The 15,656-nt window shown below is 35.9% G+C and overlaps 1 protein-coding gene across 1 annotated transcript in view; it reads left to right on the top strand.

Moving 5' to 3' along the window:
* GMPR (guanosine monophosphate reductase) overlaps positions 1 to 10,518 on the top strand; it is a 36,524-nt gene extending 26,006 nt beyond the window's left edge. Inside the window, exons 8-9 of the mRNA XM_072411660.1 lie at positions 4,344 to 4,503; positions 7,856 to 10,518. Coding sequence (XP_072267761.1) covers positions 4,344 to 4,503; positions 7,856 to 8,036 — 341 coding nt within the window. The 3' untranslated portion in view covers positions 8,037 to 10,518. The remainder of the gene's footprint in view (positions 1 to 4,343; positions 4,504 to 7,855) is intronic.
* Positions 10,519 to 15,656: the final 5,138 nt, after the last annotated feature.

Genomic DNA, 15,656 nt, shown 5'->3' with positions numbered 1-15,656 from the left:
CATTTTCTCTGTGATATCCTGTTCCTAGTTGTAAGTTCTTATGTGTAGAGATGGAGTAAGGTAAAAGTAAGTGCTAGGCAAGGTAGCAGCTTTGCTCTCAGGGCAAAATGGAGACCTAAAGTAGGAGCTTTGCTCCCCTATCCCCCTTTATTGTACTGTGGGAAGGGTTGCAATGGGCAGAGAGAAGCAATTCTGTTTTTTTTTTTTTGCCTGTACTGGCATGGCCTACCCTATCAGACACCAGCTACCTACCAGTACCCCATTGCAAAGTGACAAGTAGGTGAGCAGCTATGAGTAATTGTGCTACCTCCCTGATTTTCTGCAGACCTACCCGGGTTACAGCCTAGCCACATAGACATTAATCAGGCCCTAGTCTCTGCTAATGGCATAAGAAACACTGAGCAACTCTAAATACTCCGGATAATAACATTGACATAATCATGATGGCGGTGAGGATTCTGTGTGTCCTCTTCATATCCATGCTCCAGATTGCTGATACCCTCAGTGATGCTGTGTACAACTTGGCCAATGGGTAGACATTCTTATATTTCTTTTATTGAAGGCAGTATACCATGCTGTCTTGCAGCACCTTGGGAAACCAACAGTGTGTGTACAATATTATGTCTAGATGTGACCCTGCCTTTACCCTAAGTGATAATTAAAGTAGGCACTTTGCCTGAAAACAAATCAGGCCATTGACAAACACCAGTACATAAAGCAGAAGCCATTTCCCATCCTTCTGGTAAATTATTTTCTTTTTTTTTTTTTATTATGCATTGCTGTATCCAAAGTATCCCATTACATTGTCAGATATGACTGAAGGATGACATTTGTGTGAACTACTGTTGTTTGATCCTTGATGTATTCAATAACTCTTTGGTTTCATTAAATAAAAGAACACATTAACCTAAAAGCTCTTATCTTAGGTAATTTTTTGTCATAAATGACAAGTTATTCATAGTATTTTTACAAAACAGATTGATTCTCTATAACATATATATATATATATATATATATATATATAGCTGTGCATTTAATGATACTTCCACAAATGTTTTATCTGATATGTAGTAATGATTTGTGTTTCGGTATGGCATTAGGTTTGTAGCATTCTCTTTAAAGTCAAAGCTGGGATTTCCCCATTTGCAACCAGAACACCATCATCTTATCTACTGCACCCTGATAGTTTTGTATTCTTTAAAAAGTTTGCACATTTAGGGTATAATCCTAAAGCAGTGAATGTGGTGTTCACCAAACATTTACTGCTAGTAAATAAATCACAGACATTTAAAAAAACATGCAACTGGGAGATTCACCTGCAGTTATTGTTTAATGAATGTTGCATTACCTGCGTTACAAATATACCCCATATACAAGTTTGAATCAGTTTTACAAATGCTAAGGGTAACAATTAAAGTAGAGTTTACTTAGATAAAACTGAAATGGAATTTGCTGATATTTTTCTGTTTCCATTTTCTCGGTTTCCCCCTCCAACATGCTAATAAAATGTTTCAATTAAACTGCAATACACCTTTTAGACCTAGTGGTAGGATACATTCTATTCTATATCTATGCAATGCAGACAAGCCATGGCTGATGGGAGGGACCAGGTGCTGCATATAGATTCCTGGAAACTTCACATTGCCTTGCTACTGTTCTCCTCATAGCCCCCATGCAAGCAGTGGTTGTACTTTTAGGGGAAATTTATGCATACAGTATATCAAACTGCCTTGAGTTGGATTTAAGTCTTGATATGTGGGAGTTCCTAGGCAGGCTGTATTGTCAATTAGATCACACTAGGTAATGTCCTCTTGTGATCCTAAACCTCCATAATCTCTTAGATTGTAAGCTCTTCTGGGGAGGGACCTCCTGTGCCACTGTCTGTATCTGTCTTTTATTTGAACCTCCTATTTAATGTTATATGTTGATGCTATATAAATCCTGTTTATTATTATTATTATTTTATTAAAATATTATTATATAATAATATTATTATAATATTATTATTATTAATAATACTATTAATAATATTAATAATAATAATAATAATAATATATGAAATTCAATTACCAAAAAGATAGACCACATGCAGTTTTGAAGTAATAATCTTAGCGTTAAGCACATGTTTCTGAAATTCTTCCAATGAGTTTACAGGTGGAGCTTTCATTGCAAACAGTTTGGGATCAGGTTGTGACAGCCATTAAATAATTGTGATAAATTGTTTTCTTTAATTAATAATTGATAGTATTATTGAACTTTTCACAATAATCCTTTGGTGGCTAAAAACTATCAAGCTCATATTAAGGTATTTCTAACAGCCCCAACAATTCAGCCCAACAGATTTGGTGACAAATGTTAGGTGGAATGTTGGCTATTTGCATCCTTTACCCGTTTACACCAATTGAACATATCAATACAACCTATTATAAGAGTTTAATGCATTTCTGGTGTAACATGATCTGTTCCACTTATTTTGTGATTAAAAGCTGGAAGGAAATATCTGAAAATTGTGACAGATTTCTTTAACTAGCACATCTAATTTTTGGGTTTACTCTGATTTCTGGGGAAATGATTATATAAGGATTGTACTGTATAACTGCATTATAGGTAATCTCTACTTGTTAACTGTTGTGCAGTTGTAAAGTGTGTCAGAAGTTATTAGAGGACATGCAGATGTCTCACAACCAGTCATTCCATTTGTTTATGGTCACCCTAAAATAGTATATTTATTTATTAGTATATTTATTATCTTTTGCTGTCACTTTCACCTACCTTGATCTGGATTTATTTTTGTTGTAGAACATATATTCTCTATTGTAATGTACTGTTGTACCCTAGAAAGCAATCCTTTGTGCCTAGAAATTGTGTTCTCCATTACTGACAATTATTATTATTATTATTATTAAACAGGATTTATATAGCGCCAACATATTACGCAGCGCTGTACATTAAATAGGGATTGCAAATGCCAGACTAATACAGACAGTGATACAGGAGGAGAGGACCCTGCCCCGAAGAGCTTACAATCTAGTAGGTGGCAATGCTCCTTGGCACAAATCCTGGGCTGCCTTGCTCAGACAAATCTCATTGTCGGTCAAAACTCATTGCTGCAAAGCTTGAAAATTGATTTAGATGTTCTACTGAGAATTACAACTGTATGAAAAATAGATGCTTCAAATTTTGGGAACCGAATACAGTGTGTAAATAAAATACTCTTTAAAGATAATACTGGCTTTGTAATGGACCGCCATTATGCTGATTTAATATGCAAAATGAATGATTGTTATAAAAAATTGTTATAAACATGCAAGATAAAATAGAAAAAAAATAAAATTGCATACGGGGTGATCATGTTTCTAGCTATCTTGGACCAGCACAACTTTAAATTGAACTAAGAAGATACTGGAAATCAAGATGAATGATATATGCAAGTCTAATAGAACAGGTTTCTCCACTTTGGGTATGTCAGGAGTACATATAAACATGTTTTATCTGAAGAATTTATCAGCTTCGCATCATCTAGGTGTCCAGTATCAGTTTATATTACGTACTTCATGTGCCAAAGGGAAAGGAAGGTTGTCATGAGAAACTCTTGGATAGTTAGTATATATGGTTAGCACCCTGGCCTTTGCAGCGCTGGGTCCCAGGTTCAAATCTTGGCCAGGACACTGTCTGCATAGAATTTGCAGGTTCTCCTTGGGTTTGTTCTCCAAAAACATGCAGATAGGTTAGTTGGCTTCCCCCAAATCTGACCATAGACTGCAATGCAGACATATGATTGAGGTAGGGACATTAGATTGTGAGCCCCTTTAAGGGACATCTAGTTGCATGACTATGGATTTTGTACAGCGCTGTGTAATATGTTGGCGCTGTGTAATAACTGTATATCAACTTGCTTCTTGTGAAAATATAAAAGTGTAAAATTTTGGATTTTTCTTCACTCTTTGTCTCTGTGGCAATGGTCATAAACAGAGAGGTGAATCTCCCCACTAGGGATATAGACCACTAGGGATATAGACTGCGATAAAAGTTTGACAGAAGGCATAGTCCAACTCTATGCAAAATTTAGGAAAAGTTAACTTGGAGATACTCTTCACCAATGAGATGGTTTACTGTACAACTATTCAGCAAAAACCTGCAACACACATCTGCAAACACTCCTGTGGCTGAATGTGTTACTTGTAGGCAGGTAAAACCCCTGGGTAGCTTGGCTTACCTAATACCATATAAATAATTTTATGCACTGTGAATGAATCTGTGATGATCCTTTAAATAAAACATTTTATGCAGCTACATTGGTTGAAATCTCTTTTTTATAGTAACTTACTCTTCTGTTTTTTTAGGCGCTGGAGCAGACTTTGTGATGCTTGGAGGAATGCTAGCTGGACATGATCAGTGTGCTGGGGAAATTTTGGAAAAGAATGGCAAAAAAGTAATGCTTTTTTATGGCATGAGTTCAGACACAGCGATGAAGAAACATGCTGGTGGAGTAGCCGAATACAGGTATAAGGGGAAATTATTTGCTAGTTAGTATAAGAGTTTTTTGAACATAGGACCATAATAATAGTAAACTTATTTGATGTTGAGCTGACTGCAGTAGTTAAAGCAATTTAAAATGAAAAACTTAATTTAGCAACCTTTCCCTAGTTGTGGGTTTTCCCTGTTTTCTCTGGGTTGGGGTCAAATGCCTGAAAAACTCCAACTGACAGCAAGCAGAATAGAGATAGCACTTAAGTTCACAGCCTATTACAAGTGATATCTTGTGGCAATGCTGCAATAACACCCTGCTGTTTATAGAATATACCTTTGTACACAACCATGTCACCAGAGTGACATGGTTGTGTACAAAAAGTTTATGTGTGCTTTTATATGATTGTATGTGCATGTGATGTGGGTATGTGTATACAGTGTGTGTACACATAGGTACTGATATGTTCCAATATAAGGAAGGCGTGGTGAAATGGGAGTGAAGTGCTGTGTGCTGGGCTTCATATACGTCTGATTATTCCACTCAATATGTTTCGTGTGCCTGACCCCTGTACTTTGAATATTACATACATTTAGCCACTTAACTGGTGTACATGTATGGTGTATACACCTGACTCCAGCACTATGTATTTCACATACTTCTGACCCCTGCAGTATATATGTTTCATATTCCTGACCCCTGTGGCATATATATTTCACATACTCCTGACCCCTGCAGTATATATGTTTCATACTTCTGATACCTGCAGCGTATATATGTTTCAAAATCCTGACCCCTGCAGCATATATATTTCACATACTCCTGACCCCTGCAGTATATATGTTTCATATTCCTGACCCCTGCAGCCTAAATGTTTCATCCTTCTGATTCCTGCAGCATATATATATATTTCATACTTCTGATTCCTGCTCTGTTATTCACTCTTGACCCAAAGCTGAGTAAATTTAGGTTTTATTTAACACCTTTAAACCACTTCTGCAATGTGTATACACCCACCATTTGCTGCAGTGCATTGTTACTCCCATCATTACTCAAATTACCGAAAAGTGAAAATAACACTGTGTAAAATTGATAGTAACATGTGCGTGGGAAATAAGTCTTTTAATATATTAAGATGTGTGTGTAATTTGAGCATCATCCATTAGGCCCCGTAAGCATGATTTTTTAGCAAATAGTTTAAAGTTAGCCTGGAGACTTGTATATGGATTTTTAGGAAGAAAATAATATATATATACTGACAACTTGTAGGATGAAAGGAAAAACAGACAACAGGTTGCATCATTATTTGAAAAGTTGCTCAATTTAATTGCCTTTTTATAGTAATTTGGAACTCGTAAATATGTAGTAGAAGTTAAAGTGTGGCCTGTGGAAGTCTGTAACTAGGCACATGACAAACTGTATGGGGATAATTAGGTGAAGAAGCTGCTCATTGTATGGTATAAATTCCCCAGAGGGTTCCTTTTTTTTTTACATCACTGTAGCAGCAAACTGTAGGGATAGTGTCAAATCCTATTTCTGCACCTCAGCCTGTCATGAATGATATTTCACAGGATCTGCCACTTGGATGCTTTGCTCTTCACTAGCTAATTTATTCCCTTATCCGTCATCTAGAAGAGTCTTCTGCAAACACTAAAGACTCTGCTGACTCTACCTTTTTATTTACTTTGGATAGTACTTTTCCCACAAGGCATTGCAAGGGTTGTTACTGCATGCTTCAAATGTATTCCTGGATGTATGGAAAACATTATAAGGACCAGTGAAGGAGGGATTAGTTGTGGATGTATATATTCAAAGTGGAACTAAACTGATAATCACTTATTCTCGTTTTGTCGCAGTGCTCTGCCATCATCGTTCTCCTTTTTATCCCGGAGATGATCTTTACCAGTCTTGATTGGCCAGGTGCAAAGGTTCATTCATTCCCATCATGTCATAGGGAAGCAGGGATTGGCTGGTTTCCCTGGCAACCAACACTTAACTGCTCATGTGCTCATGTATCAAAATACAGGCAGGTGAGCGCTGATCAGGCAGGTGAAAAGGTTTGTTGCAGAAGGGACAACAACGCCTGTCCTACTCTGCAATAACTCCCTGCCTAGGATAGGCAAAGTGACAGTCTTTTAAAGAAATTTCCTTTTTCTCATTCAAGAAAAATATGTACTATATAACATATACCCTCCCTTGGTATTAAATATACATTAAAAACACCAGGATAATTTCACTTTTAAAACTAAGATTCAACCATAGTATAATCAGAGCCTAAAAAAGTGGAGATGATGGTACAGTTGACATTCAAAAATCCGGCAACCTCAGGACCCGAGGAGTGCAAGATTTCTGAAAATTCCGGATTCTTAAAAAGTTTTACGTACCTCCACACACAGGCAGCCTTCCTCTCATAGCACCGCGGACATCTGGCACAGTTCCAGGGAGCAGGCACCAGGGATGTCTCAGCGTGTATTTAGTGTTGTAAGCAAGTGTTTCTGCAGAACAGCACCATCAAAACATCAGTGGCCAAACAGTGTACTGCAGTCCCTGTATTGAAAATTCGATCTGAAATTCATGCCTGAAAACTGAAGGAAATGGATTATCCTTCAAGCTTCAAATGGAAATAATCCTTCAAGCTGAATTGCATGCAGATATAGATAACACATATGAATGGTGCTCTTGGTTTTTTTATACATTTTAAAATCCAGCTATTGTTGTTCCTACTTTTTTTATTTGTGCAAGCAGTGTATGTGATTTTGACTCAGTATCAGTCCATTATACTGAAGAGTTTTAAATTGGAAAGTGAGAAGCAGCACAAGGAGCCAACTAGATGAGCTAAAGTTCAAGGAGCATGCTGGGGAGAGAGACAAGCATATTATTCTGCTACTTCTTTTAATATTGAATCAGTGAGTGGTGGGGGGACAAACCTGTAAGTCCAGACAAGTAGTGAGGTTGCAATGCAGTTACCACTTCCATATGCTACTAAATGGCTTGCTTGGTTCATGTAAGGTCTACCCAATTGCAGCCCAATAGTGAATAAATCAGGGCGGCAGTGAATGGTTCAGTAGTGATGTCAATTGTGTAAGAACCAGGGCAGCAGTTCAGGTGGCCAAGCAGCGGTTATTTTACCAGCTGGGAGCCATGTAGGAATTCTTATTCCTTCTGTGGGTCTAAACTTAGCTTAGGGGTTAGTGAACTACAACAGAAACAAATCAGGCCTATCAGACAAGTCCTTTGGCAGTTCCAACATCTGAAGTTTCAGCAGTTGGCCTTGAGTTCATGTTTTAATTATATAAAAATGTACACAACTAACATATGATACGAAACTTAAAAATGTGAACCTTTTACCATATTACAGTCATCTCATCTAATTTTTGTTTGTTTCAGGGCTTCTGAAGGTAGGACTGTAGAGATACCATATAAAGGAGATGTGGAGAACACTGTCCGAGACATCCTAGGAGGACTGCGATCTACTTGTACATATGTTGGAGCGGCTAAACTCAAAGAGCTAAGCAGGCGGACAACTTTTATCCGTGTCACCCAGCAGTTCAACCAGATGTTTTCCTAATAGAATGCCTGCAAATATCTAATTATTGTACCATTTTCATCATAGACCTCCATAGGCTTGTTTTTGTAACTGGACAAATGATTGTTCAGCGATAACCTTTTACAACAGACGTGCACACACTTCTTATTTACTAACACTGTCAGATTATTACACTATTTATTATTACAATTTTATTCTTGGGTTTTGGTGTTGAGGTTTTGAGAAGATTCTCCATTTTCATATAACATAAAAAAGGGAAATAATAGCCATCAATTTACTGTTTTTTATGTAATATATTTAAATATATTTAACAGATTTATTCAGCTTTTATTTATGTACGTTTTACAAACTAAACTTTTAAGTTCAAATTAGATGTCACTATTATAACAATATTTATTGTATAGGCCAACTTCTATGAAAAAAGAAAGTTCTTGGACTGTATCAATAAGGACTTTAAGTGTTTTTAAACGCCAAAATAAAGTAGGTTACGTCAACCTACTGCTGGCCTTTCAAGTACATTTGAGGCCTTAAAATGTACTGTAGTAAATGTTTATTTAAAAAAATAAGAGCACTGATTCAAGTATTCTATGCATATGCATTCTATATACTGTATGTGATTCTTTTTGCACGTATAGGACTGTATTGTTTATTAAGCTCATTATCTTCAATTCCCTGTTGGATTATTGCTAACTTTACCATCAATGGTAAATCCTGGGTCATTATATATGGATTTCACTAAAGTGCCAAAGCTACCATATTGTAACATCTTCATTGTTAACTGTATGATGCTATAATGATCTATTGATCCAATGATTCATACGGCACCAATGACTCAATGGTTAGCATTTACTGCACCCGTAAAGCCAGTGTAGTGTTCTCTACTCCATATGACTTCTTCCATAGTAAAAATACATATTTTTAACCTATTGAAATCATTCCCTGACAGATTTTGATTTCATAATGTTTTGAGGGATAAAATCACAGTCACAAAAACAACTAGTCCCTAAGTAGTAATTGGATGTAGGCAGATGAATTAATTTGGTTTGAGGTGAAAAAGTATAAAGGCTTGTGTGGATGGGACAATACAGCATGTTTTCAGGTGCCTTTAACTTAAGTTTGAAATTTCTGAGAAACTTCTGACCTGTGTTTTACCTCCTTCTGGCCTGCATCAGATCACCTACGTTGCATAAGGCTGCTGTTGCACTTTCATTCATGTATAGGGAAATACACACTTCTAATGCAAACAAATGCATGTATACAGGCCTTAAACCTAAATTTTGCTGGAATTGTTAAGTTACATAGTATCTCATATGTAAACACTGTGGATTCATTTTGCATATTGTATAAACCTAAACTTGTTTCCTGGATTAACTTTTTCCAGAGTTTTTACACTATTTACACTCTGATGCTTAGCAGGGATAGGCAAAGTTGCCTTTTTTTCTTACTTTCACTTCATAACCTGACATAAGTATTGTTTGGATTACCAACTTTTTCCCTAAATGCTGCTGTTCAATGAATACTGACTTTTTCAATGTATGTTTGGTGTTTTAGGATGTAAAATAAGATACAAAAAGATGGGTATTTAGGTACTGTGCGACACGTAAAAATACGAACATTTTCTAGACTTTAGACCAGAGGTTCTCAACCTTTTTTTTAACATGGGGAACCCTTGAAATAACTTTCATGTCCCCAGGGAACCCCTTCTCTATCAATTCTATATACACAACTTACAGTATATTAGTGTGGTGGTCGGTGGGAAGAATGTCACCCTTATAAATAGCCAAAAAGATCATTGGTGTCACTGACCTGAGAGGCACAATTTGCTTATTGATCAAGGGACCCCTAGCAACCCCTGGATGAACCCTAGTTGAGAAACACTGCCGTAGACAATAAAGCCTACCTAAATTATAATAGGTTTGGATGAAGAAGGCAAAATTGTATCCTTCCTAAATTTTTAAAGGGTTCCCTTCCCCTCTAATGGCTAAGAAATGCTGTGTCTTTTTGGACAACCTTCTATCATCATTGGCTGAAGTGTATATATGATGAAAATATTTGAAGCTTAAGGAAGATCTAGAAAAGTCATTTTAGTGGGTGATAAGAAAAGCTCAACTGGAAAAGCAGACATTACACTGTTACAGAATTAGAAAAAGTGGGCAGAGCGTTCACTCTCATAAAGTTAAATTGTATTAAAAATAAACATATGTTTTAAGTTAAGGTAACTACATGCTTACATTTACATCCAAATTCCTTGTAAGCTGCTTCTGACTTCTTGACCTTCTGAGTTGCTTTTGCATTGGAGAGGAAATAGCAATTCTGACAAAAACAATTAAAAACAATATACACAAGCAGTTTTATACACATCATCAAGAAGTCAAATCCATGTCCTGCCAAATAGATACTGCACATCAACAATACAGAACAAGTGAAATATTTATAACATCTGTTGTGTAATGATTTTTAGAAATATATTGCAATAAAGTACAATTTTGTGTTTTGTGTTTAACCACAGGATATACTGGTTGTGGTAAAAGTGTTGATTTGGGTGTTTGAAACAAATACCACTGATCTCCATTGTGGCCTGTAGCATTCATCACTTTCAAAGTGCCTTTCAGGCAAACTGTAAAAAAGTCTGATTTCCTAAAGGAGCTGAGAATTTGAAAATATTCACTTAAATTATACAATCAAGTGAAAAAAAGTCCTATTATTTTAAATGCACTGCATAATATGTTGGTGCTATATAAATCCTATGTATTATTAATATTATTAATAATAATAGTAATAATATCAATATTAATGATATGCGCACATGATTGGAAAATTGAAGTGAATATTTCCCTAAGTCACTTTGTAAAGAATCTCAAATATTTTTTCAAACCTAAAAGTGTATTGTTTTAATTTAGAAAGCAACAACCCTGTATACCAGTGTTCTGTGATGGCCAGAATTTAGATCATAAATCTTTACTTGCACAAAAGACTCCCTATGAAGGAAATTAATATCCTGTATAATATGCTGTGTTATAGTATTAAGGTTTGCACATCACTTTAAAATATGCATTATTTTATTACATTATATGGATTTATCATATGACTCAATCTATAACATATCATATTATTCAGACTGTACCAATGTAATATATTCAACTTTCCACTTGCAACAAGGTAAACAAGGTATCTTAAGGTGCGTACACACTTCCAATTTTTATCGTTCAAAACGAACGACGAACGATCGATTGGGCAAAAATCGTTCGTAAAAAAAGTAACCAACGACGCCGACGAACGAGGAAAGTCGTTGGAAACGAACGTCCGGACCGGCAGATCGGATTGGACGACGATCGTTGACCATCGTTCGTGTGTACGATCGTTCGTTGATCGTCCATGGTCTGAGCATGCGTAATAAACGAACGTTCGTTCACTTTCCTGTCGTGCACATAGTTCCTCTATCGCTCAAACGATCGTATCTATTGTGTGTACAATATCTACGAATGATCGTGTCGTTATCTCTATGTGCAGGATCGGTGCTATACGATCGTTCGTAGATATCGTGCAGGATCGTTCGTCGTTCGTTTTCCAACGATAATAATTGGAAGTGTGTACGTAACTTTATTCATGGATATCCTAAATATCACAGTTATCCTTAATCTAAAGATTTACCCTTAAAACTTCACCATAAACTATAAAATCCTCACTAGAGATAATGTGCAAATATCTTTGTAGCGTCTGAAAGGTAAAACATAAAAAAAATAAAGGTTTTCTGTTTTTTCTGACTCATCTCTAAAACTGATGTGAAGTGTTAAAGATTGTTGTTTTACTGCGCAATTGGTATATAATGTGTGTATATTTTATCTATATATATATATATATATACCAAAGCATATATTTGGTACTACCATTGTTTGAGTACATAGTGATAACTACGGTATAAATCTTATTGATTGACCGAGTTTACTAAATGTTGCTCATAGAAACAATTGTGGGCTAGTATACAGGTAAAAGGGTATATAGTGTTACATCTTTACTGTCATTAACTAGCAAGCACAAAAAATACTTTATGCCCATCAACTATCCATATATCTGTCTTCTCTAACATTCCTTTGATTTATAAGGCTACAGAACAGCATAACATTTTACATAATGAAAAAAATCCTATTTATATGGCATCTGTCATATAGGATTTCGTCCTTCACCTTTTACAAGTCACTGGGCTTACAAAATAACCTGTTATGCGTAATGATAAGTTTGTTTCTTCTTAGCACAAACATGTTTTACAGATAAAGGCATCGGACCTGAAATATTAAAGCTTTGCAAGACTGGAAACAATATACTATCATGAGTGAAGCTCTGTGATCCAGCAAACCTAGAATTCATTTCTTAAAATAATTTGTTATTATTTGGCAAATGTTTTCGGTCCTGGATTAGGTGCATTCCAGGTTTGCTAGATCACTCAAATTCTCCCATGATAGTGTATCTTCTCCAACTTTGGAGACCTTTGATAAACAAGTGGGAAGAATGCTAGAATGAGACCTCATTCTAGATGGGACTAGATAATTGATTAAGCTCTTGGCCACTGAAATATAACCAAAGTTTCCAAAAATATAGCAAGTATAATTCAATTTTTATGCAAATACCCTTGAACAGAATAAATATTATGATTTTGCTGTAATATTATTTAAAACATTTTATTAAGTTGTGTTACTTTGTTTTGTTGTTTGCATTTGCCTTTATTAAAAATGATAAAAGTTTCACTTTAAAAGATCACAGAATGTTTGTTTAGCCCAAACAGTGCTGTAATGAAAACCAATTAAAGTATGGATAATCCTACCTTGTGCTAGATATTACTGGGATACCCATAAATAAACACAAAGGGCAAATCATCCCATGTTTCTGCTACCGCTAAGGTCTCAAGGTCATAAAAGGTCCTTGCTGGGGCTGTCTTCATGAACCTGTTGCCATCAATATTGTTCTTCTGTGAGATATGCAGTGCCATTGACTTTCTTCCATTGTCTCCCCCTCCACATAACAATCCTTGGCCAAGCTGGTATTTCCTATTTGCACACCTTTTCCACAGTCTGGTTGCATACACATAGGTTAACAATACACGTCCTTGCAGATACCAGAAGCTTGTCAAATAGCAAATAGTCTCTAGAATTCATGGTGATATTCAATGCTCTACCCTAAGATACCCTTTTAAATGTAATACATTTAAAATAAGAAAAGTGTTGGAAATTATTAACTAAGCCTTATGCTTGGGAATTCACAAATTGGGACAAAAATGTGATATGACATTTAGCTTGTAACATTTAAAAGAAAACTCTGGGTAAGCAAGTAAAACACAATTGGAAGACATATACATGAGACTTGCACTTTGTTTCCCACTAAAATGTGTAGAAATACATACCATACTTTTAAACCATTTGCCTGCCAATTTTAGTTGTAATTCTTGAGTCACAGTCATTTGCCTCGCTGCACAACCAGACAGGTTTTGTTTTTTTTTCATAAACCTTCTCATTGGTGATCATTGAGATGTTGCAGATTCATTGTTTAGTGAGCATTACTGGGCCAGGATAATGGATTGTACCCTGCCTGTGCTACAGGTGTGTGTCATGGTGCCATAGGGAGGGATGATAATTCTCAATCTCCCATAAAATAGTTTTTCTCGGTGGAAGAGAATTCTTTAGAAAAGAAACCGCAGGTCGAGAGCTTGCCGGAAGCATACCTCTGTAAAATACCTGCACCAAACCCAACTCAAGAAACTTCTACTTTCAAGAAAAAAAGGCTGTGAGGTCTGGGTGAACAAAAGCAGAGGCAAATGCAAAGGCTTTCTTCAATAGCTAAAAGGTCTGAAGAGCCTCCAACGACCAGATTTTACAATTGCTCCCCTTCTTGGTCATAAACATTATTGGAACAACTAACGAGGAATAATCTTTGATGAACTGCTGGTTGGCAAAACTACGAAACCTCTGGATAGGTTTTAGATTGAGGGGTTGTGGTCAGCCAAGCACGGACAAAAGTTAGGCAGAGTCCTTGAGCAAACTGAAACTTTGTACCCCAGGAATGGAAATTCAGAATGCTCATAGAGCTATTTCTCGGTCTTAACATAAAATCTGTTGTTCGAAGTTGCTGCAAGACCATTTTGACATGGTCATGGTGAGTTAGCAGTTCCTTGGAGTACACCAGAATGCCATCCAAGTTGACAAGCACACAGACAAATAGATGATCCCGGAAGACATAATTCATAAAATTCTGAAACACCGCTGAAGTATTGCAGAGCTTGAATGGCATAACCAGATACTCATAATGGCCATTCTGGGTATTGAAGCAGTTTTCCATTCATCGCCTTCATGGATGCGAATTAAATTGCAGGCACCCTGTAAACTTAGTTTGGTAAAGTGTAATTCAATGAAGATTAGCTAGTCAGTACAGATTGACATCTAAAAGATGCAATGTCACATCCCAATTGATTGACTCAATATTCATATTTGTGCAAAAAAACTGGACTTTTTAGGCATAAAGTAAAAATAAACAATAAGTACTTTAATAGTGAATCATTTAAAAACCACAATAAAAATTTGTACAATTGCCTATACATAATAAACAATGTCACAAAAATTAATCACAAGTTCTTTTTCAACATGCTGGACGTAGATCTCTTTCTAACGTGGTCTCTTAGTAGTACTATTCTACATCGACGCGTTTTGCGACTGTAAAGTCGCTTCTTCAGGATGAATCAAAATATAGAGACCTACATTTAACAGACATGGTGCATAATCAACAAAATATACAATACTTGTAATTTGTTGACAAATATATAAAATATCAATTTTACAAATAATTTTAACATTGTACTCACTACTGTGAACAACACTGATAACCAAAATGTAATAGAGTACTTTTTCAAGTTGTACAGGCAGATCCACAGCAAAGAATGCAGAGCGATGACAAAAAGCAGAATGGCAGAAGCAGCAGGTGTAATTAAGGATGAGCCTATTAAGTAAACAAATAGATACTGAGAAATGTTTTCTTAAATGGCAGTTCACCTAATGAGTGAATGGTTGAACCATGGAATATTCATCAACCACAGCAGGGTCATATCATTATATCAACACATATTCAGTCAGTATAACTTCATAGTACTAACATTTCTCAGGGGAATGGATATTCCAATATGTCCTATAAATATGAGTAAGAATCAAAGGGATAGTCACAACCAATTTTTTGCTCTCATCTCCATCTTGAATCGATTGGTAAGCAGTGACATATACTTGCTGTTTGAATTGACAACCATTTTCTCTTTGGTCCTTATTTATATCTGTACCTATATAATACAATGAATATACATTTTCTGAGAAACGCTAATAGGTGCTATACCATTTGAATTTGTATTCGGATGGTATATTTGTATATTACAATTGTAATTGTTAGTACTATGAAGTTATACTGACTGAAAATAAGTGTTGATATAACGATATGACCCTGCTGTGGTTGATGAATATTCCATGGTCCAACTATTCATTCATTAGGTGAACTGCCATTTAAGAAAACATTTCTCAGTATCTATTTGTTTACTTAATAGGCTCCTCCTTAAAACACCGGCTGCTTCTGCCATTCTGCTTTTGTCATCGCTCTCCATTCTTTGCTCTGGAT

Source organism: Pyxicephalus adspersus, chromosome 5 (genome assembly GCF_032062135.1).
Source record: "Pyxicephalus adspersus chromosome 5, UCB_Pads_2.0, whole genome shotgun sequence".
NCBI lineage: Eukaryota > Metazoa > Chordata > Amphibia > Anura > Pyxicephalidae > Pyxicephalus > Pyxicephalus adspersus.
Note: the sequence above shows the minus strand (reverse complement) of the source record. Positions and strands in the feature narration are given on the sequence as shown.